Source organism: Thunnus albacares, chromosome 23, assembly GCF_914725855.1.
Source record: "Thunnus albacares chromosome 23, fThuAlb1.1, whole genome shotgun sequence".
In the NCBI taxonomy this organism is placed as follows: Eukaryota; Metazoa; Chordata; class Actinopteri; order Scombriformes; family Scombridae; genus Thunnus; species Thunnus albacares.
The window spans coordinates 19,138,995-19,162,135 of NC_058128.1; the positions used below are offsets into that span (position 1 = coordinate 19,138,995).

General features: G+C 40.7%; 1 protein-coding gene across 4 annotated transcripts in view; it reads right to left on the reverse strand.

Moving 5' to 3' along the window:
• Window positions 1-305: 305 nt before the first annotated feature.
• The window catches only part of camk1da (calcium/calmodulin-dependent protein kinase 1Da), a 65,419-nt gene continuing 42,583 nt past the window's right edge, over window positions 306-23,141 (reverse strand). For 3 of the 4 annotated variants that reach the window (XM_044343289.1, XM_044343290.1, XM_044343292.1), the window contains 8 exons: window positions 20,330-20,468; window positions 19,773-19,899; window positions 13,828-13,903; window positions 10,014-10,126; window positions 9,291-9,369; window positions 9,081-9,168; window positions 8,106-8,355; window positions 306-7,303 (listed from right to left, as the gene is read on the reverse strand). In XM_044343289.1, the coding sequence (XP_044199224.1) occupies window positions 7,179-7,303; window positions 8,106-8,355; window positions 9,081-9,168; window positions 9,291-9,369; window positions 10,014-10,126; window positions 13,828-13,903; window positions 19,773-19,899; window positions 20,330-20,468 (997 nt within the window). In that variant the 3' untranslated portion in view covers window positions 306-7,178. The remainder of the gene's footprint in view (window positions 7,304-8,105; window positions 8,356-9,080; window positions 9,169-9,290; window positions 9,370-10,013; window positions 10,127-13,827; window positions 13,904-19,772; window positions 19,900-20,329; window positions 20,469-23,141) is intronic. The other variant, XR_006400567.1, reaches the window with a different exon arrangement.

A 23,141-nucleotide genomic window follows, 5' to 3' on the forward strand; every position in this document is an offset into this window, starting at 1 on the left:
AACGTGCTAGTAAAGGCAACATCTGCCTCAAGTGTTTGCAACATCTGTTTTCTGTCTGCTAAACATCTGCTATACACCATATATATATATAGGCCAAATGTTGGTCAAGTGGTAAAGAGTACCTTGTGTCTGCTTTATATCCACATACATGGACCCTGGAGTGTTTAAGTGTTGAAATACTGAGTACACAAAGTGGGGACACAAATATTCACATGTAGAAAACAGGTTTTGGCAATCATATGAAATGTGTCATTGTTATATCTGTAGATACATATGCACACACACAAAAAACACATAAGGCGGTGTTATGATCATTCAGGATTTATTCCAGGAGAAAGAGAAACGAAACACAATCAGTCGCTCTGGCCTGTGTCAGCATGGTAACTCTGATATGTGCACATGATTGTCGAAGGCATTGGATATACAAGCCCCATTAACAGAAAGTCATCATCATCATCATCACAGCACAATAAGTGCAGCAGGCAGTGCCCGCTCTGAGACATGAGGGTGTCGTCGGCATGACGACGGTGCACAAGATGGGAGTTTGTTGTGGTCACATGCAGAGAGTAAATACAGCCGGCTAAATCAGCAGGCTCTGGACGAGGACACCCACAGGGAGACATTAGGTCCCAAAAAGCAGCATGTTCAGAGTTTTAGTCCTACAAACAATTTTCAAAGGCAGAGCTTCTCTCAATGGTTAAAGTGGGTGGCGGTCAGGTTTTTCACATTAGAATGAAGCACAGTTCTGTACTAAATTTACTGATATTAACAAAAAATATAGACTTTTTCAGTCGATGTGAGACAATATTGTGACTCCCAAAGCATTTGGTGACAAATAAGTATGGCTCATTTTGAAACACTTGTAAGGAAGCTTCTGTGTCTAGTCCAACAATCACATACCATCAGAAGTAAAGCTTAGCTAATGTAGCAAAGATAATTCATGTGTAAAATAAACATCTCTCTGGTAAATTGGACATAAATTCAGTAGTTACATGCACATAATTTTCTTTGAGGCAGAGTTAGCAACAGGCCTCTGTGGGATAAAAAATAGTTGAAAGAAAGTGCTCTAGACTTAAGTTGTGCAAAGCTATCCTTGTTAGCCTAACTGACCTTACAATGAGACATACAAGGATAGCTAGCTAGCTAACTAAGTAAGCTAAAATAATACATTTTAAGGTCACAAATGAATTAAAAAAGTTTTTAAAAAGTCATTAATTTCAAATCAAAACCACATTTGCTAAAGCCCCCAGGTACAGCTGTAGGCTGTGAGGCAATTTTAGCGTGGTAGCGACAGTCAGAATTGTAGCTAACGTGACAACCACTACCTAAAAGAAACCAATACATACACTGCTGTTACAAAAAAAAACGCTCTAAAACAATGAATACACTTTTTTGAGTGACACTCACTGATGCTATTTAGTGCAACAAAAAATAAAAAGCTGTATCAGTAAATTATTTTTGTGCCATTTGTGTATGCAGGGAATCAGCAGGAAATCACTTTAATAAGCAGCATTAGAGCAACATTCATGTAAATGAATGAGGCACCATCTTGTTCTCTTAATACACCCACTGCAATAACGAATAAGATTATATCTGCCTCCAAGCTGTTTGTAGAACTGAAACTCCAATCTGCCACTGAGTAAACTCAGGTTTTCCTGGACTCAGGCATCTCAACCTGTGTATGTCTTTACATAATACAGAGATATTAACATCATACAAGGGCATATAAGATTATGCAAACACTCATGGTGAAGTTGAATTCTTGAAGCACTTTTTCCGACATGCTTGTGCTTTCATCTTTTGTGACGATGCACTTCGGCGGCGTCTTCTGCGTAGTGTTAAAAAAAGGTCCAGGGTGTGTGAGCTCAAAGGGGAAAGAGCGGACGACGGCAGATCCTAACCGCCCCATGTCCGTAACAGTGTGTTTCTGAGTCGGTCACAGCTTTGGATTTCTTCCTTTAGAATGGCAAAAACGTAAGCCTGAGTTCAGTAAACGATGCTTTCACTTTTAGTTGAACTGACACTGAAGTGGTGCTGGAACACTGATGGCATTAAACTGCACTCTGCATATGACAGTCACACAGTGCTGGACAGTATATGAAAGCAAACTGCAGTGGGGAGTAAAGGGGAAATTAGCTTTTTTTTTTCTTTTTTTTTTACATTAAACATTCCATAGAGATACAATCAACTTCCCTCGACACACATTCACTCACTCATTCACTCATACATGCCTGAACAGTAAAACATTCGTAAATATTATCTTGAAAATGATCATTTATATTCACAATCTATTTACAGTAGCATCTTAAACATGGAAAGATTCATTCAGAAAACTTTTTTTTTTTAATCTCTCTCTCTCTCTAGCAAGCCTTCAATAAAAACAAAAACAGCAGACACAAAACCACAGAAGAGCACCTGAACCCTCTGCCTGCCTCACAGCACATTCGTAAACCCAAACGTCCAGACTGAAGTGGACGACATCACATTTAATGAAACATATTCTTACAGTGTTGGCTGATAATTCATTAACATCTTTGTGCCGGAGAGAAATCTGGTACACCACTTTCACAATGTAGCTCATTCTATAATACTAATAATAATGATTGATTTCCCACAAATTGAAACTTTAATCTTTTTTTTCTTGACTATAACTGCTGATGTTGTTTCCTTTGTGTTTCCTGCTCCCACAAGAAAACGCACTGAAAAATGTATTAAAAAATGCATAGCAATCAATGGGTATGTACTGTATACATGGTTACAGTGAATAATCAGATTAAGGTGACCATTGGAATAAAGCCCTTACATGGTTGGAAGTTCCCCTCAGTAATGCAGGTTTACATAAATCAACTCCAAAGTTGGGTTAGTTTCCTCTGAGAAGAATGTAACACAAGACCCCAGTAAAAAAAGTCAGAATAAATACAGATTTCTGAAAAATGAACTGTGTAGTCATGCAGAGGAGACAAATGGGTGTTGTAATTCAGCAAGAAACACTAAAGGTGCCTCTTTCTTTGTGACTGCGACACGTGCACATCTGAAAAAGCAAAATAAACCAGGCTTAAGAGTTTATACTGCAGATCAAGGTGTCATGTCTCCTTTGCTTACACATGTATCAAGACTGTTCAACTAAATTGCCAGGATAACATGCATAAAGTAACTGCTATCAAACAATATATTCTGTAATGTATTCAGCCAATTAGCCTAAAATGTAAAATCTATCTAAAACAGGTCATCAGTCTCTGTAAAGACAAGAAGTAACTGCTCAATGTCAGTGCCGTCACCACATCCAGAAGTTCTACGATTTATGCTTATGCGTTCCAACAACCATGTACCTAATATGGAGTGTGTGTATATGTGTGTGTGGAGTTCAGAAGAGTTCAATGGAGTACAATGAAAGGGTGCAGAGGTAGAGCTGCCGCAGTAACGGCATTACTGCGGCGTCGCAATCATGTCATTCCTACCGCAGTCAGGCTGCTCACTGGTTCACTGCTGAGTGAGCAGCTCAAGTGATGGGATATTAGTTATTCTCTCAGGCTTGACATAAGGAATGACGTGCCTGCCAAATGCCGATCAATATTCCTGCTGCAAAGTCGGCCTCTTAATGGCAACACTGGAATAAAGATAGACATTTAGATTATAGAGGCTATAAAGAATAGACTATAACAGGAATAAATGCATTTGAAAAGTTTAAAGTATTTAGGAACCAATTATTTTATAACATCTGAGGTTTACATTTTTTTATGGCGGTTACTGCGACACTAATTTGTGCGGTTAGGAAAAAAAACGATACCACGGCTCTATGTGGAGGCCTTTCTCAGAAGACATTTTGATGTACCACAGTAGGAAAGGCAAAGGTGAGAATAATTAAATTAATGAAGATTGAATTCCATTTAGCTGTTTCAGTATCAGGGTCCCGGTACTGCACATGCTGGCTCACTGTCATACTTTCATGACTTACTGGGACACTTGAAGAGAACGGAGCCATTGTTAATGTTAACACCTGTGCTTTCCCTACTGTGACAAGCTTAAATGTCTTCTATGAAAAAAGCCTATTGCCATCTATCAAAATGTTTTTTAATATTACCACCAGAGGGCACCAAAGTCAGAAATATTTAAACCCTACATGCAGTAGCTTTAAACAACATTTGCATAAAATATTTACTTTTAAAAAACAACTATGACAAGAAACGATATCTCCTAAAGTAAGTGACAGTGATGTAAAACTGTACTGACTGTAAAACACAGGAAAATAGCAGACGATTCAAACACACTGGAAATGTGAGAAAGTAGAGAGACAGATTCACAAATGTCATCGTGGGTTGTTTAGTCAACTTTAGTCCCACATAGTTGGATCTTAATACATAGAGCAATGCGGTGAATTCTAATCGGACTTTTATCCAGATGTGGGCTCATAGCCACCTAGCATGCCATCAACACGCACTATGAAAAATTTGCAGATATTCTTCAGCAGCACTCTGGGAAGAAGAGATGAAAATATATATTTAAAAAAAAGGCGAGTGGCAACTTACTAGGATGGGATTGAAGATGAATAACTTTCTCTCCAGATGAATCTGCAGCTTGAGTTCAGCCCTTAGCTTTAGTTCACTTGTGTCTTGAACAGCTTCATAATTGACTAGTTCAGCTGTGACTAATTCACCGAGTTTTACCAAATGTTCTTCGTACCTAGCACTAGTCTTTGGCTACAATTCACAATAAAGGGATAGGTAAAATTGCATCTAATAAAGACATGACAATCTGATATGTGTGAGTGAGCACCCAACGTTGTACAGATCTGCTTTCTGATTTACTATAAAAGGCCTTTACAACCTAAGCTACTGTAGTCCTGTCTGAGACACTAGAAGGTCACATTGGAGTTAAGTCTGAGTTCCATCAAGAACAAATTAAACTTAGTGTATCAGTTGAAAAGGAGACTCCAAGCTGTGGACAGTCATTCCACTTGTTTTCATATGACAACCTCGGAAGCCCAGAAATTGACCAAAAGTGAACTTGTTTTTCCAAAGTTGGTTCAACTTATTCTCTCCCAAACTGGGGGCTTTGCCACTCATGATCACATAAATACTGTGGCCATTCACTATTATCGAACAATTTCATTATTCGTTAGAACCAAACTACGCAAACCTAGCCTTGCATTTTGGTCATGATAACTGTCAGCATTGGGGTCATAAAGGCAGGGTACAGCATGGACTAGGCGATCTGTGGTTCCATCCAATTTGGTCAAGCAACGAGCTCAGCTGCGCTGTTCCAGGGAGGGAGGGTGTCAACAGAAACTGTTGGCCAAATAATGTAACTAGTTGGGCATGTGACGCAGGATGATCGAGTCCAAAACTCGGAGTGATGGTGGGATAATCTGAGCCCAAGTCTGAGTCTTCTATATTCAAGTCATTACAATACTGAAATAAGGACACAACATCTTCAGCCCTCAGTCATTAACTGTGATGCCATGACGCCTGGAATGGCGACACTGACAGAAAATCCTAAACCAGGAAAGTGGTATTCGCCAGCAAACAGTGCAGCTGCAGTTTTCCCTGAGCACTACTGAACTGGGTGCAGCTTGATGATGCAAGGTGAGATCATGGCTTCATTAGAGGGGGAAGGAACGGCAGCAGGCAACAGCTTTTCCATCTTGGATTTTGACTCAACAAAGGCCAAATGATCTGAAGAAAACCATGTGGCACATGGTTATATATCTCAAAGATGGTTTCTAACCAATACATTTCAGCCACTTAGAAAGTTCATTGCGCTGCTTGCAGCTCCTTAGTTTAGGAAGTCAATTGGCAAGCTATTGTGTAATCACAAACATTCTCAACTGGAGGCAGTTTTCCAGTAAACACGTACCTCCAACCTCCTATCCTATCCTAACCCAAACCTGCTGCATGTCCATAGTAACCTGTATGTGTCCCTTAAAGGGTGATTGTTATAAAAGTCTTATAAAGTAAGAAAATAATAAACTCAGACTCTTTCAGACAATAAAGAAGTTGTACAATGCTCTGACATCCACTCTTTATAAAGGTTTACAATCTCTACTCTCTGTCTGATAAATATAGGTGGATGGCGGTTAAATCTGTGTCTGAGAACATATCTGACCCTCTCTGTGCAAAATAGATAAAGCGCTAACTCATGTTTCCACATCTCAACAGTCGTATGGTACTTTTAAAGCACTTCTTAAAGCACAAACAAACAGAAAAACAAGCCCATATAAAAGGTCTTAAAGGTGCTATGGGTAGCTTTTTAACATGAATAAATCATTGTCACATTAGTTTGCAACATTGGTAAAATGAGTGTAAACAAATGAGTTCATCATGCCTCTTTGCATTTTACACAGCCACCAGGTCAGATTTGGAGGTAATTGTGATTGCTTTACAGCACATAACAGGAAGGGGGCGCTATTCTTCCATACCAAACAGAGCTAAAGCAACAACAGGGTTATGGGAAATGGAGTCCCGGTTAAGAGAAATGCTTGCACAATCAATAGCTTTTAATTGGCATGAGGTAGAGGCGACCAATCGTCTTGACTATGGTCTAATTTATTTACAGTAATTATACCAATGTAGCACTATTAATTTGACAATGAGATGTTTTCTTTTTAAAAGTAACGCATATCACCTTTAAAATTAACAGTAACAATAAAAAATAAAACAATCCAGTTGCCATTAGTCAAACCTAAGTTGGAAAAAAGCTAAATAAAGTGTTGCAGGAAAGACCAGATTCAAGAGGGAAGTTGATGTTGACTGACATTGAATAACATGATACAGTGCGACCGGCCCCACCATGAACCACTAATTACTGCTCAAAATTGGAGCAGCGAACGCCCATTTATCACTACAGTTAGTTGTAACCAATTACAGCTGGCTTCACAAACATCCTCAGTGAGAGTCAGGATTAGGAGTTAGGAATCCTACACAGCGTCCTGGTGGGTGCGTGGTGGGTGTACAGTATGGCGCTGTGTGGCTTGAATCGGTGGGGTAAAGGTTAAGTCCTCTGCTCTCTCGTGAGCAGGGCAGGGAACTGGCTGGAGGGCGCATCCAAGAAGAAGTGCAGTGAGGAGAGGGAAGGACGAAGAAGAGGGTGATCCTCTTCCTCTCCTGTCGTCCTCCATCTCTTTCCGTCTCTCTGCCTCACAGCGCTGTGGCCTCCCAGCTGGTTCCCCGCGGGACCTGGCGTCACTTGGTCTCCGTGAGCATCGGGGCGGGGACCGCTGAGGGATGTGGCCGGCTCAGCTCTGCCCCCGCAGCAGGAGAAGAGGCTGCAGATGCCAGGCTGCAGGGCGTAGCCGGCGTGGTTACACCTGAGAGGGAGGAGTCAGCAGCGGTTGGATTATCAGCGAGGCAGATTTTTTATTGTCCTGTAATTGACAGTTAGCTAAACCACAGCCCCCTTAGCTAAAGTTGCCACTCTTGTCAAGCTTTCAGATGTAGTTTATAGTGATGACAGTTGACAAATTCACCACCCGAAAAAAATCTTAAGTCATTTTTGAAATAATGGGTTCTTGTTTTCAGAGGAGGACAAAAGCAGTTTGTTATTTCTAGCTGGAAAAAGTTGCTTTTGGTAGCTTAAATGATAGCTTTTGCTAGCAGATTGTTGCTAGCTAATGAAGATAACGTTAGCGTTGATTGAAAAGGCCTTCTTCAAAAATACTGGGAAAAATGGAATTACTATAATCACCTTGACTGGTAGTTATTTTTCTTTTTTATGTCTGAACCCTTTTAAATGCATTATGAACTGTGCCTGTGCTTTTTTATTTTATTGTGCTGTTTTGTCCCAGACCCCATCTGTTCTGTGGTAAGCTAGTTAGGTAGACATGCTAACATTTGCAACTTATGTTAAAACAGAAAAGCAAAGTTTAATCCCTTTCTTACACATTTGCTCTTGTATTTTTGGTTTTGGAGAGGGTAAAAGAGACCAGAAACTACCTTCTAAACTCTATTAATGGATAATCACTCTTGAAAGGCTAATTACAGTTGCTAAGCTTTTTGGAAAACCATTGTTCGGGGAAGTGGTTTAGTGAACACTCAATTCTTTAACTTTTTGTAATGCACATATGTTCTCTTGTTTTTGTGGTGCCACTGACACCATTGACTCATACTCACATTCCTTGCGTGGAGCTGCTATGTTGTTGTCTATGGAAGAGGTTTTGCTGGCAGCTGAGTTGGTGCTTTGCGCTGCCTGGCCGGTGCTTTGGCTCTGAGCTGGCTGGTTCTGGCCTGCCTGGCTCTGGCCAGGCTTCTGCGCCTGGCTTGGCCTGGTCAGTGGGTTGGAGGAGTCCATACTGCTCCCCATGCTGCTGCCAAGCTGCAGCCGCCTCATGTGCCGAACCACAGCGGTGGCATTGAACGCTTGCTGGAGAGAGGAAGAGGAAGGAAAAAGTTCCTTAAATGCATTTAGAGAACCAGTGAAAAAGCACTTTATGGGCATCTTGTATCTTTTATGATGCGTCTCCTGTTTAATGAGATGTTTTTGTGGGACAAAAGAGCAAGGAACCATCCAAAAGTGTAAAAGAAACAAAGGAAGGGCCAGAATTGTTCAAAAAAATAAGTGATGGTTTTATTAATTGTGTTTTTTATTTGTACTTGCTGGTACAGAATGAGGTTACTGCACTGGAAGGAAGGAGTAGGAGTGGGAAAATATAGAGAATTTTTTATGTCTGTGAAAAGATTAGAAAAAAAAGTGATTCTTCACTTCATAGCTGCTTTGAAGTTTCAAACCAGAATCTGCTTTCAATGAACTGGCACCAGTATAAAAGTACCATGATACGGCCTTCTCTTGCTCTTCATCTTCCATTAAAAACATCTGAGGTTCAAATATTACACAAGCTGGATGTTTTATTAACAACCTGAGCTAAGACTTTTTAAAGAAATTTATCTCAAGTCTGCAGATTACTCTCACTTGTCCTGAAAGCATCAGTGGATGACTCCCGACCGTATGGCGGGCCAGGTTTTTACTACCAAGTGATTCATCTTTCAAAAAACACAGACAATAGTTGAAGGAGTTGCACTGGAGCGTACCGCAGTCTGCTGCAATAGAGCCAAAACCACAGATAATAAACTACTGTAAACAAAATTTACCCTCCATTTGCTCTTGGCGAAGTTCTTTCTGATCTGCCGACTGACGGACTCGTGGATGTTCTTGCAGAGAGCTGTATCCCCGGCGATCCTGACACACACAAACACACACACACAAATTCTCTGTTAACACTTATGACTGTGCATGAAAATCTATATTGATTTTATGCCTTTTTGTCAGCCTTTGTTTGTAAATGTGCGTGTCTTTCTCACCAGGGGTGTCTGAGCGCCTGTTCACAGGTGAAACGCTTGGATGGATCTTTTTCCATCAGACTGCTGATGAAATCCTTGGCTGGAAGAAACATAAACAGATACCTTTAGACAAACAAACATCAACTTAAAACAGCATTCTACCCAATCTACTTACAAAAGAAAATAAGGACACAAATACATGGGTTATCTTTAAAATTTCAGTCAGGTTAGGATGTTTTTCTGCCTCACCACAGACCTGCATCTTCAGTTGAGGTGACAAAGAAAAAAAATAAATAACTGGAGTTATGAAGTTCTTACAAAACACCAGCAATCTGCAAACTTAGAATACTGTTGCTGTTGTTTGGTAAAACCCTTGTAACTCTGGTTTGGGTGATTTCCATTAGTTCTGAGCACCATCTGCTTTGTTTGCTTTAAGAGGAAGCCAGACTCTTCACCTGACAGCACACAAAGTGACATTTCATCCACACATGCCCATAAACTCACAAGGCTGGAGTCTCTAATTGGTTTGTCAGACAGGCTTTGCAAATGGCTGTGTTGGTGACTGATGACCCCACACATACATTTTCCCACATACATTCATTCCAAACAGACGACGTCAGAGGCCGTGATGGAGAGGTGGTATGTGGTCCATATGTGCCACGTGGTGGACGGAGGGGTAGGTAAGGAAGGGTGAACGGCCAAGGAAGATGAGGGAGAGGATAAAGGAGGAAGAGGAAGGCTCACCTGAGTCTGATATGTCGTCCCAATACGGCGCGTCAAACTCGTAGTCGGCTTTCAGGATCTGTTCGAACAGCTTGGAGTCGTTTTCATCGTAGAACGGAGGATAACCGCACAGCCTGCAGACGAGAGGTTCACTCAGTCAAGTGAATAGGAAGGTGTATCCAAACTTTTGACTGGTGCTGTATATTTATTCATTTACTTATTTATCCAATAACTTTCCTGTAGACTGTTTTGTCTACTTCAGTTTTTTAATGTTATTTAGCATGTATCTGCCATTATGTGATACATATCAATATTAGAAAAATATGTGAATACTTTAAGCCATATTGCCCAGCCTTACCCTGGATGTAAGGTGTTATATCTGTAGCCTGATGTCACCTCATGTAAACTGTTATGCCCTTATTCGTGACAGGTGACAAAGTGATTTTTGGTCACTGCAGTGGTTAATGTGACGGTCCCTTTACTTGCAGTAGCTGGCTGTATCAGGTTTAATATGACATTACTGTGCTGGTGAACATAAATTAACTGAAGCTCCAGTCAGATTCTCCATAATGAGCCAACTGAACCAACAGCAGAGCTGCTGCTCAACCAAAAACATCATCTGTACCTCATTACTGGAGTCCTGGATGCACCAAGAGATTTTCATAAAAACTCATTAAAATGCCGTTCTCCATCGATACACACCAAAAAGACGAGAAAAACGCACCGGGAAGAGTGGAAAGAAGGTTGTGCCTGCTGTGAAGAAATAAAGGCTTTTCTATTTGTTTTTATTTATTTATTTTCTTTGCTTTCTCATTTGGTTAAAGACTCACCTGTCATTCAGCTCACCCTCCACTCTACTGAATACACCCACAACACACACACACACCCACAACACACACACACGCACACACACAAATTCAAGCACACACACCAGGAAAAAAAGGAGGGTTCTGCCTGGTGTGAAGAGATACTTTTCTTTTGTTTTTTGGCTTTCACGTTTGGTTGGAGGCTCAGCCGTCACTCACCATCCATCCCAATGAACACACACACATATATACACACGCACACACACGCACACACTCTCAGAATCCCGAGTGATTATAATGGCTGATTACCTGATGTGATCTTTCCACCTGAGCAGCAGCTAAAAGCTAACAAGGTCTGAATCCCATCGCTAATTGGCCTAATTGCCAGCAGGAAGCTGCTCTTTCTCTCTCCGTACGTGTGTGCACACACACATACACACACACTTGTTTCTCCACCAAGTTTGCGGTTGTACCAAAATCTTTTATGACTCACATTTACAAAAAAAGCTACATTTCAAATGTGGTTTACCGGACCAAGGACACACACACACACACACACACACACACACACACACACACACACACACACACACACACACACACACACACACTGTGACACACACACACACACAGATGTATATGATAGTGCCATTTCCTCTGCCAGCTCACACGCTCTGCATCCCATTAACCTGCTGCTGACCTCTGACCCCTGATCAGACCTCACACTCAAGATAATAATGTTTCTGTCAGTTGGAGCACACACACAAAACTGGACACAGAAATGTAGACACACACACACACACACTTTAAATGAATTAAAGTAGTGTGTTTTGGCTTTGGGCGCCAACAGCATTGTACAGTACGCTAACACACACACACACACACACACACACTGTCAAACACACAAACACAAAGATATATATGATAGTGCCATTTCCTCTGCATGCTCACACGCTCTGCATCCCATTAACCTGCTGCTGACCTCTGACCCCTGATCAGACCTCGCACTCAAGATAATAATGTCTGTCAGGTGGATCACACGCACAAAAATGGACACACACACCTTAAAGTGGTGTGTTTTGGATTTGAGCGTCAACAGCATTGTACAGTACATTAACACACACACTCACACACACACACACACGAGCACAAGCAGACTCAAAAATGTACACACACACACACACACACACACACACACACACACACACACGCAAAATGAAGCATAGCACACACACTCTAAGTCCACCTCAGGCACATCACAATGAAAGAACATATTGTAGTTTTTACTGTTACATACACACAAGTGGATGTGTGTGTATGTGTGTTTTGGGGGTTTAAGGGGGGTGGGGGGTGGTAAGAGGTGGGGGTGACACAGCAGAAGAAAATAAAAAGCAGAGAAAAAGAAGTCTAGCCTGCAGCTCCATGTCCATACAAGGCCATTCAGCAGAGCTCCATCTGGCCCCGATGACGGCACACAGCAACATCACCATCATCATCATTGCACACACACACACACACACTGACACAGACAAACACTGGCAGGGTAAAATCAACAAATACACACATGCCCACACACACACACACACACATACACACACACACACACACACACACACACACACACACACACACACACACACACACATACACACACACACGTGACGAGGGTTTAAGTACAGCTACAGTGCAGGGTAGCAGTCTATGACCTTTAAGGGCATTAGACACCATGCACTCATTAGCATACACTAGCAGTGCTGCTGGTGTACTTTTTTAAAACTGTCCCTCGCAAGACCAACAATGTTACAGGAGTGCAATGCTAAACTGGTGGAACACTTTTTCAATGGAAAGAATGGAAACACTCTTTAATTTAATGTTGGGTGTTTTTGAGTGTATAATACATCACACCTCAGCTGGTGTTTAGATGGAGGTGAATCACACTGTCTCATACAGAATGTGTGTCTGACTCTTCTACTGAGGAGCTGTGGTGCACTTTCTAATTCCTACATGGAGAAGAAGAAGGGAGGTGTTTTTTATTTGTTATGTGGAGGACCATGTACTGTCTGTAAGTCTCAAATCTGTCACGGCAAGTCACAATACAAGTATGAATACACCAACGGCCTTTTTCCACAGAAGACATTTTGACATTTCAGAGTAGCAAAAGCACAGGTATAAATAGTTAAATTAATGATGGCTGAAGTCTATTTATCTGCTTCAGTTTCAGGGTTCCGGTATGGTACTGAATGGTTCACTGTCACACTGTTATGGCTTACTGGAACACTCAAAGAGAACGGAGCCATGGTTAATGTTATTAGTAATACCTGTGCTTTGTGACAAGACAAAAATTCCGCTCTGAAAAAGGCTTACTGTCACAGAGACTGACATTTCATCCCGTGCAGCATTCAGGTACTATGGAGGAGAAAGTCACTACTAGTCTGTTTTAGGACAGAGTAATGTATGCTAACATGTGCAAACTTGCGTGTGTCACAACATGTTTTTTGCCTGTCTAACCTTACCTCACACACAAATATGGCCATAAATGATGAAAAGTGTCTGGAAAACTTTCATCCTGATGGAAAGACTCAACACCTGAATATTGCAAGTTTCTGTTGCATTCAGCCAAGTGGTGCTGGCTGCAATTCCCACTTCATTTAAATGCAGCATCAAATCACACTTGTTCCCTTGTCTAATTCAAGTAACAAAACACTACTGCGCAAAACTGAATTTGCACGATAGTGTCATAAATGTAAAGGGATGTAGTCTGTCACAGGAAATCTGCTCCTGGTGTAAATTTGACTCTGGCTTTTCTAACATTAGCCTCCAACTGTTCCACCGTGACAACAGTTCATATGAAGTGACATCAAAATGCTTGAAAAAGTAAAAATGTATTTATGTGCACATCCAAAATACTGAATAATAATTGATCAAGATTGCTGGGGTACCACACATGCGCCCTTTATTAGTGATACCAGTTAGAAACCACTTGCTGTATAGTGAGATTTAATGCCGTGCAGATGAGATATGATACTCACAGGATATAGGCAATCACTCCAATGGACCAGCAGTCCACTGCCTTACTGTACGGCTTCTGGGCAAGAACCTCTGGAGCTGAGAGAGGGAGAGAGAGAGATTTTGGTTAGCTTTGGTTAGTGATGCTTTTCATACTTCCGTCTTGCAGTGGCCTTGTGGTTATTTAACAAAACTTAAAATTTAGGTTGTGTTTTCAGTAGCGTTTGACTTTATTGTCAGCTTGAGGCCCAGTTAAAGCTGCAGTGGGATTTTTATGTGAAAATATAGCTGTTTTATAAGCCTGCAAACTGAGGAAAAGCTGCAGACTCTCCACGTCTGCTCAAATTAAAATCACATGTCCGTTTGGTTAATGGTGGGAAATTTTCTGCGGGAGGTACAGGTTCTCACAGCTCCGAAACCTGTGACTATCTAACCTAAAGTAGACATGTTCCGATCAGCGTTACAACCAACAGATCAGAAGGAAAAGGGACCTGCTAAATGTCTTGATTCAATGAACGTTTTCCTCTCTTTCAGTTTTGCTGTGCTTCACTCTGGCCTGACCTTCCTCTGCAGCTCATTATCCGGCCCCGGACAGAGCAAATTACCGATGACAGTAAGCTCACCAAAACATCACCTCACACATACACACACAAGGCCGGCTCGAAATAGATTTGGCAAACGCACATACACATAACCAGATATGAAGAAATACCAGTCATATCTTGGGCAAAATATAAACGTTGCACACATGCACTGAATCAGTACTTAGGTTTGTTTATAGGTCTACCCTGACTCATTGTGATGGTGTGTGTGTGTGTGTGTGTGAGTGTGTGTGTTCTTGTTTTGCTGGATTCAGAATGAGGACATTGTTAAACACTGAGGTCATTGTGTCTGGTTCTCAGTACTTCAAAAAGTTTGTTTAGGGTCAAAGATGTTACTTAGATTTAGAGCTGGTATAATACTGCTAAATCTGGTATCTGGTAAAGCACACTCATTTGAAATATGTTGTTTTCATTTCATTTTTGATTACAGTAACTACATTTCTGCTGATAAATGCTTATTGCTTCGGCGTTCCTGCACTGCACGTCCTACAAATCACCTGTCAAACTCTGGATGAGACTTTATCTTTGGATTTTTTTTGTTGATGAAACTTGAGTTTTTGTTTTGGTTTGTTCTCGTTTCCAAACAAACTGTTGTTTCCTCCGATTGTGCCAAAATTTGCGCTTCGTTAAAATATGATTTCAGATGTTTGTCCAGCACTCTTGTGGAAGTAAAACAGCAAAATCATGCCAACTGTATGTCTATCAATTGCCTTTTAAGCAGTCAAAATGGTTTTGACCATTAATTACAGAGAATAGAACGAGTAAATAAACAGCTCTTTGTTTTACCAGACTTCGCTAGAGCTGCACTGATGAAGTCCATTCACACTGTGCACTGTGGCAAATTTATATTGTGTGTGTTGTGCAGCTGCTTCACAGTTAAAGCCATCAAGCCAACAGGAATCTCAGAACAGACAACGGCAAGCTGACTACCATATGTTTTATGTATCTTTATTTATTATGTTGTATATATGAACTTCATAAGACATTCTCTTTTAGTGTCACTTTCTAACAATCGTGGCCTTCATCTTCTTCACCGTCATCAAACAACACAGTACAAAGAATATTTAAGTGAGTGTGACAGAAGGTATATACAAATGCAAACATACAAACTGTTTAAATGTTTTATAAAGTGTTTATAATGAGTTTTTGACCTCTTCTGACTATTTTCTGTCTCAGGAAGAAGTTGAAGTTGTGCCAGAAAATCCCCACTCACTTTTTAAGGGGACATTTACTGTTCTGTTTTTCTCTGCCGATCAACAAGCACTGTCCCTGTCAAATAAACTAATAAAATAAAACAAAATAAAGGGGGTGTCACTGGAGATTTATACCTTGAAGCAGCTACAGGCGGCTTTGTAAACAGTTTCAGCCCCTATTCAACAGATACCACGGCAGGGCGCACACTTTAACATCCCGTTAAACTGCAGAACATCCTTAAAAAGGCACAAGTGTTAAAAAATGTGTGATGACTTCATTGATTGGAATGTAACACCTGATAGTGCAGCATGAGGTCACCACTGAAGATGCATTGTTTCCAGGAATTAATAGACCGAGTGCCTATTTGATGGGATCGTTAAATCTTTGTTTTATTGCATCTCATTTCATCATATCATCCAACTGCATACTTTCTCTTTCTCGTCTGGACCAACAGCTCACACTGTCGGTGTGTTATTGTGACGTGAAGGTCACCTTTGATTTAGCGTCATGCATAACGGTGAACTGGTATCAGTTAAATTATAGCACATGTACGGGCATTTACTTCAACAGATTCGACACACGTTTGTGAACATGGTGAATTAGATATATCTTAAAGGACACTACGAGGCTGATGGAACTTTATCAATGGATGTTTTTTCAGTACAGTGAAACTAAATGCAAACTTGCTCGCGCTTATCGCTCAGATCAGGTTTTCATTTGATGCGTTCCAGTGTTATTTGTGTTTGAGTTATATTTAGACACACTTTGTCTGGAGTGGAAATGCCCTGTAGACAAGCAAACCTCTGCAGGAGGGCGAGGAGGGTGGATATGAAGCACCGAATGAGATGGATGGGACAGACGGAGAGAAGGGGGAAAAGAGAGAGATTGACCATTTAAAGTGAAATCCTGGCTGGTGTGATTTTTTTTTCCAACATGTGTGTGAGTGCATGTCCGTATGTTTACGCATGAGCATATTTGAGTCACTAGTGTATGCCGTTTTATAAAAATTTCATAAGCTTTAAATCAAAATAAAGATAAACATGTTTGAGAGTAGATAAAACATCCACTCATCTGGATTAAGTTGGTCTAAAGGGGATGCTATCATTTCAATTTCAAGAGGTCATCAACATTAAAGATGAAAACCGTGAATTATCAGTTTGTATTTGTATGACAGATTTGTTTATGTGGGGGGTTTGTACACTTTGTCAGAAACATGAGCAGAACAACCGGTCCGGTTATGTTCCAACATCCACTAGTGTGTGTGCTGTCAACACCGAACATCTGTCTCTTATAACAACACACATAGACAAGGACACATACGCACAGAAACGGGCACACACACACACACAAGCAGCTGAACTCACATGCAAACAACGATTCACAGGCAAACATACACAAAAAAACAAAAATAAGTACATGTATACATACACATTTATGCTAACACACACACACATACACCAGTGCTGTTCTGCTCCGTGTTGACTCTGCAGGGGGAGGGTCGTCTGTGAGGGAGTGATAAGCACGACTGGCAAATGTGTGTGTGTGTGTGTGTGTGTGTGTGTGTGTGTGTGTGTGTGGTGCACACAGATTGAGGATCTGAGCCACACACACACACACACACACACACACACACACACACACACACACACACACACACACACACACACACACACAGCTCCAGATCACACAGAATGAACAAATGATGATGCAGGAAACACAAACGGACAGTGTCAGATGGAAACAACATGCCCTCATTGAATTTTTCATGTGTTTTGTTGGATTGATACTGAAATCTAAGTGAAGACAGCTCAGTCCATATTTACACTAACTTTAAGTGACAAAATGAGAAATACACAAGTATATAAACCGGGGCTGTCAAGCGATTCAAAATTGAATCGTGATTAATCGCATGACTTTGTGTGGTTAATTGCTTTTAATCACAAATTAATTGCACATTTTTTTATCTCTTCAAAATTTACCGTAAAGGGACATTTTTCAAGTGTTAATACTCTTATCAACATGGGAGTGGACAAGATATGCTTGCTTTATGCAAATGTCTGCTTTTACTGTTAGAAATCAATTAACAACACAAAACAATGACAAAGACATTTGTCAGAAACCCAGTACAGCATTTAGCTTTTTAACAATACGCTCAAATCATAATTTATGGCAAACTCAAGCCCTACAGGCAACAGATGGGCACATTGGCCAGCTAAATTTTCCATTACTTCAGTACTGATTAAAGATCACTTCCTGGATCCCTCACTTCAAAAGCAAATCACACAATGTAATTGTGTCCTCACATGGGAAAAATAAAGGCTCACAAAAAAATCCCTTTGTGCTATGAGACAAAAACAAGATAATAGAAAAGTGAGCAGGAAACAGTGGAAAGGGAGTGTTAGAAAGAAGATGACTTCAGCTCTTTGGTCATCATACAGATTGTGTATCTTCGATAAGTGCAGTTGTTGGACGCAATCCGAATTATTTTACACAGACCCTCGTCCTCCACAACTGGCCTGCAAGCTGTTGCCACACATTTAGCTATTGCTGTTGAAAGCTTGCTGCTCGTAGGTTTGTCCATGAGTTTCCCTCGCACATTATCAAGCGTGGTTTGCTGCAAGCGGGATGGTTCCCGGCTAACGAGGCTACCTGCCTTAGCATTAGCTGTGTTCTTCGCTAGCAAATGGTATTTAAGACTGGATGTACTCCAGTTGTAACTCAGTTCATATTGACAGTGACTAAAAAATAACTTTGGTCTTGTCAAAAGTTCCATCTGGCTTTGAAGCAGAACTTGCGATTCAAAATACTTTTTTCTTTATCCATTGTTCCTTGCTAGTTGCCATCCGACTTAATGCTAGAGGGTTAAACTACAGGTGAGGTAAGGGGGTGTTATTTTTTTGCCACCCACTTTCCACAAAGACCTGCCCTACTCTGCTGAAGGTTCAGTTTTTAGCCTTTCCAAAACCAAAAATACAAGAGCTCAAGTGTAAGGAATCATCCAGATAACTAGCTTACAACCTACAGTAGTAATCTAGTGTTACTTCCGAGGACAGTGGCATTTCATACTAAATTGTTTTGTGGGTTTACAGGTTACAAAAGTTCACAATAGCACATCCACTGTGTAGTATTTCCCAGCTGCTGTAATCCTCATCCTAAAAGCCTTCTCTCTTGTAATGTTCAAAGCGAAAACTTACACTTTGAAAATATGAACAATAAAGCAAAAAATAGAACCTCTGTCTTAACTAGCTCAACACTGCAATAGAAGAATAATGCTGTAACTTTATGGCTGGAATTTGCAGCTTTAGTCTCAGTATTTTATATGATATTCATGTAGCCCTTTTACAGGGTTGTGGTTTTAAATGGAGTCAGCATGAAACATTAAAGAGGTGGTTTTCAACCGACCAGCTCATGGTGGTAATGTTAGCTGCATTAGCTAGCTAGCTACGGCTGATAAAATCTGCTGATGACAGTTGTTCAGCCAACAAAATCCACGGTCACTGGCAATAAATTGGAATCAAAGACCCATCATTTCAAAAATTATTATGAATATTGAGTGGTAAATCTGTCACTGGTATCACTGTAAGTAGCAAACAGTGAACCGTCAATTATCTCTTCGGAAAAGTTTGTTTTTCTCTTTTCCAGGAAACCATGGTTCTTTTCCTCTTTTTCTGTTTTATGGCGGGTGGCAACCAGCATTAAGGTGCATTATCACCACCTACATTGTTGGAGTGTGAACTAGAGTTATCTATCCCCTTAAACAAATCAACACAAGCAAATTAAAAATAAATAAACAAAACAAAAAAATCTATATTTCACTGAACACTGAATTCTTTTGATCAGTCCAGTTTCTCTCAAATAACAGAACGACTCACTAATCCGATGGCAAATACATTTTTTAGACTCAGTTCTTCCACTTCAAGCTTCCTGATTTCCCTCTTTAATGATTCTCGTTCTCGAGAGTATTTTTGGCAGTGACAAACTATATGCTCCGCTGATTCCGCTATCTGACAGCGCTCACATAATCCTGAGGGATGTTTGTCTATTAAGTGCAGTGTTTTATTTAGTCTCGTGTGTCCTACCCTCACCCTTCGTAAGATGTTGGGAGTGAGAAATTTAAAGAAAAAGGAGAAGAAAGATTACTGTCGGTTGTGATGGAAGACTGACTAACTCACCAACATATCCCGGCGTGCCGCAGGCGGTGGACATGACGTCGCCACTGCCCTCCATCTTAGAAAGACCGAAGTCGCTGATCATGATCTTTGACTCGTCTTGAGGATTAAAATACAGCAGGTTCTCCGGCTGGAGGGAGGAAAAAGAAAGAAAGACAGAAAGAAAGAGAGAGAATTAAGTGTTTTCTTTTCATTATGGTTTTCACAGGTTTTGAGGTCATTTTAGCTTTTTTTTTTTTGTCGCTTGTAATAGAAACGTCCAACTTTGAGTGAGACATATGAATGTAGCTCTAAAGTTTTTTTTAAACTGTGCAAGTTTTCAGAGGTTGCTCTGACCAATCCCCTCTCTTCCAACAGCCGGCACGCGCCTAGATGACCCACAAAGCACTGCATGTGTCAAGCCACAAGCAGTCCTTATTGCTGCTGTAAATCATTGACTGTCAACCGCTCGTGTGGACTTGAAACGTGGGAGGAGAGAATGAGTGTGAACACGTATATGTAGTAAGGCCTCAGAAGAAGAAGTACAAGAGTGAATGTGTGTGTGTGTGTGTGTGTTTTACCTTCAGGTCTCGGTGTACGATGCCCATCCTGTGCAGATAGTTAACAGCATCCAGGACTTGCCGGATCAGCGTGCTGGCATCTTTCTCCGTATAGAAACCTTTTTCCACGATTCGGTCAAACAGCTCTCCGCCTGACACCCTTTAGAACAGGATGGAGTGTGTGTGTCAGTGCATGTGTGTTAAACACATCAGCATGCGTACACACACTCGCACAAACTCTGTCACACACATACACACATGGCAGTAACTGGTAACAGGCTAGGGGGGTGGTTTGCTTGGTCGTGATTTCTGGTAATTTATGAGCTGTAGACGCTTCCAGCCAAGAGTGAATGGAAGCTGTGAGCCATGTGCTACCTCACACAGACACACACACACACACACACACACACACACACAACATACATATATATACCCTACAGCGGTTACCATACCTTGTAACATATTTGTGTAATTTTTGAGAGAGTGATAAAAGTTGGAAAACACTTTCTCCTGTGTTCCTTGAATGTAAATCCTTTACTGCAATCCTTCATACTGATTTCACAACAGGATTATCAGATTTGCTAAATTCTTCCTGTTTGGAATACAGCTCTCAAAATCCCTGGAATATTCCAGGAATATTTCTTAATATGAAATCAAATGTTTGGTTTTTGATTCAAGATATCTTCCAGAGCGGCAGCAGAAAAAGCTTTAGTTAAAGGATTGCAGTCTGCGTGTGAGAGCCGTAAAATTTAGATTATTTCAAGTTGTCAGTGCAGTTACAGATGATTCAAGATCCCCCTAGACATGAGTCCAGATCTTGCAAGCGACACTTCCTTTGTGTCTTGATCTTAAAACATGTTGATTGGAATGATTTATAAATAAATTACATTCCCTTATAATCATAGCAGCACAATGTTGAAGACATTGTATGATGTAGATTGAAAGAAAACTTCTTTGCCAGTGGTTTTCCATCCAATCAAATTCAGTCTGTTTATTAACAGTGCAGCTCTGTGCAAGCAGACGGAATGAAAACCAATGACTGATAGAAACTCATATGTGAACAAAGAAAAACACTGCAATGTCTCCCCTCAGGCAGATTCTTTTGATAGTTAGTTCAGTTAGTTAGTTTTATGACTCCAGACCACATGAAACGACTTGTTCAAGTATACAGTAAACACAGCGTGTACAGATGAGAACTGGCTCACCATCTGCTGCACAGGTACATAGCTCCACCTGCTGGAGGATAACTCCACAAAATAACATCTCAAAATGCCTCTCTGTATTCTCTGACTTATTTTCCAAACGCAGAGCTGGTAGCAGTACAAGTTGTGGTAGAAGTATGTAGTATAAGTAGCTAACTGGTAGCAGTACAGTAGTAGTACTAGTAGTGATAATACAAGTAATAGTAATAGTAGTAAAAGTAATAGTAACCAAGCAACCTTGTAGGATTAAGCATTTTGAAGGATACACACACAAGCACAAATCCAACACCACAGACACACAAGAATGCACAAGGGCAAACATGAACACACACACACACACACACACACTCAATTACGCTGTGTATCTGTGGGGCGTCGTCACAGCGACAGATCAGATTAGAGCTTGTGGAAGTTAAACTCTAATGAAGTTTCGGAAAAAAAAGAGATCAGAATTAATTGCTAATCCTCTCTCTCTCTGTCTCGCTTCAAAGGGGGCAGCGACTCGTTGAGTTTCAGAGGCAGTCATGTCTGGGACTGACAAGAAAGGGCTAAACACACACACACACACACACACACACACACACACACACACACACACACACACACACACGGCAAAAAGGGAGATCAACCACCAGGCTGTATGGTTGCGTAAGCGTTTTTATAAGGAGACCATGGCAATCAGACAGGAAAACCTACACAAGTGCACACACACACACACACACATATATGCATTTAATTAAAAGAAATGACACACACAAATGCACAAAGACAAGCATGAAAAAAACAGACACACACAATGCCACACACACACACACACACACACAGTAAAGCAAGGCTGCAGGATTGTCAAATTACCTCTGTTAAGCTTTTCACATTTAAAACATCCAACAGTGAGGAGGTTTTAAGGTCGCAGCACTCTGACAACGTCAATAATGTCGCAAGATTGTGTCCAAAATCACTCTCACATTTAACACATAGTGCACTACAAAATGTTTTGTAGAAATGTGAAATGTTTGCACTATGTTGAATGTGTGAAGGTGTCAGTGATTTCCGACACAACTCTACATACAATCAAGGATGCACGTGCAGCCAGGGAGCAGGAAAACACATTGCTGGTAATTAGGGCTGCAACTAACGATTATTTTCACTATCGATTAATATGATTATTTTCTCGATTAACAGTCCACAACCCAAAGATATTCAGTTCACTGTTATAGAGGACCAAAGAAAACAAAAAATATTCACATTCACATTCATTTAGTCAGCTAATCGTTGCAGCTCTACTGGTAATGGTCTTCCTGGAAAAAAAATCAAATTAAGTTTTAACGGTAATTCATGTGGGAACTCCTCTGTTGCTGTGGCCGTTAAAGCTCTTACACACTCATGACCTTATTACTTATTATGGCTGATTAGTTCTCTTCAGAGGACTGTGTGGGTGGGTGCATGCTGAGTTTGACTGACATCTCCCTCACCCTCTTATATGTTTATATATCATTCTTATTGGTTCATGATGTTCGGTGACCTCATGTAATTCTCCACCAACTGAAACTGGAGCACAAGTCTAATTATCCAGAAGAAATGGAAACATCTGTGAGGTTGTGGAAGCCTTTTAAATGATCACATATCTCATG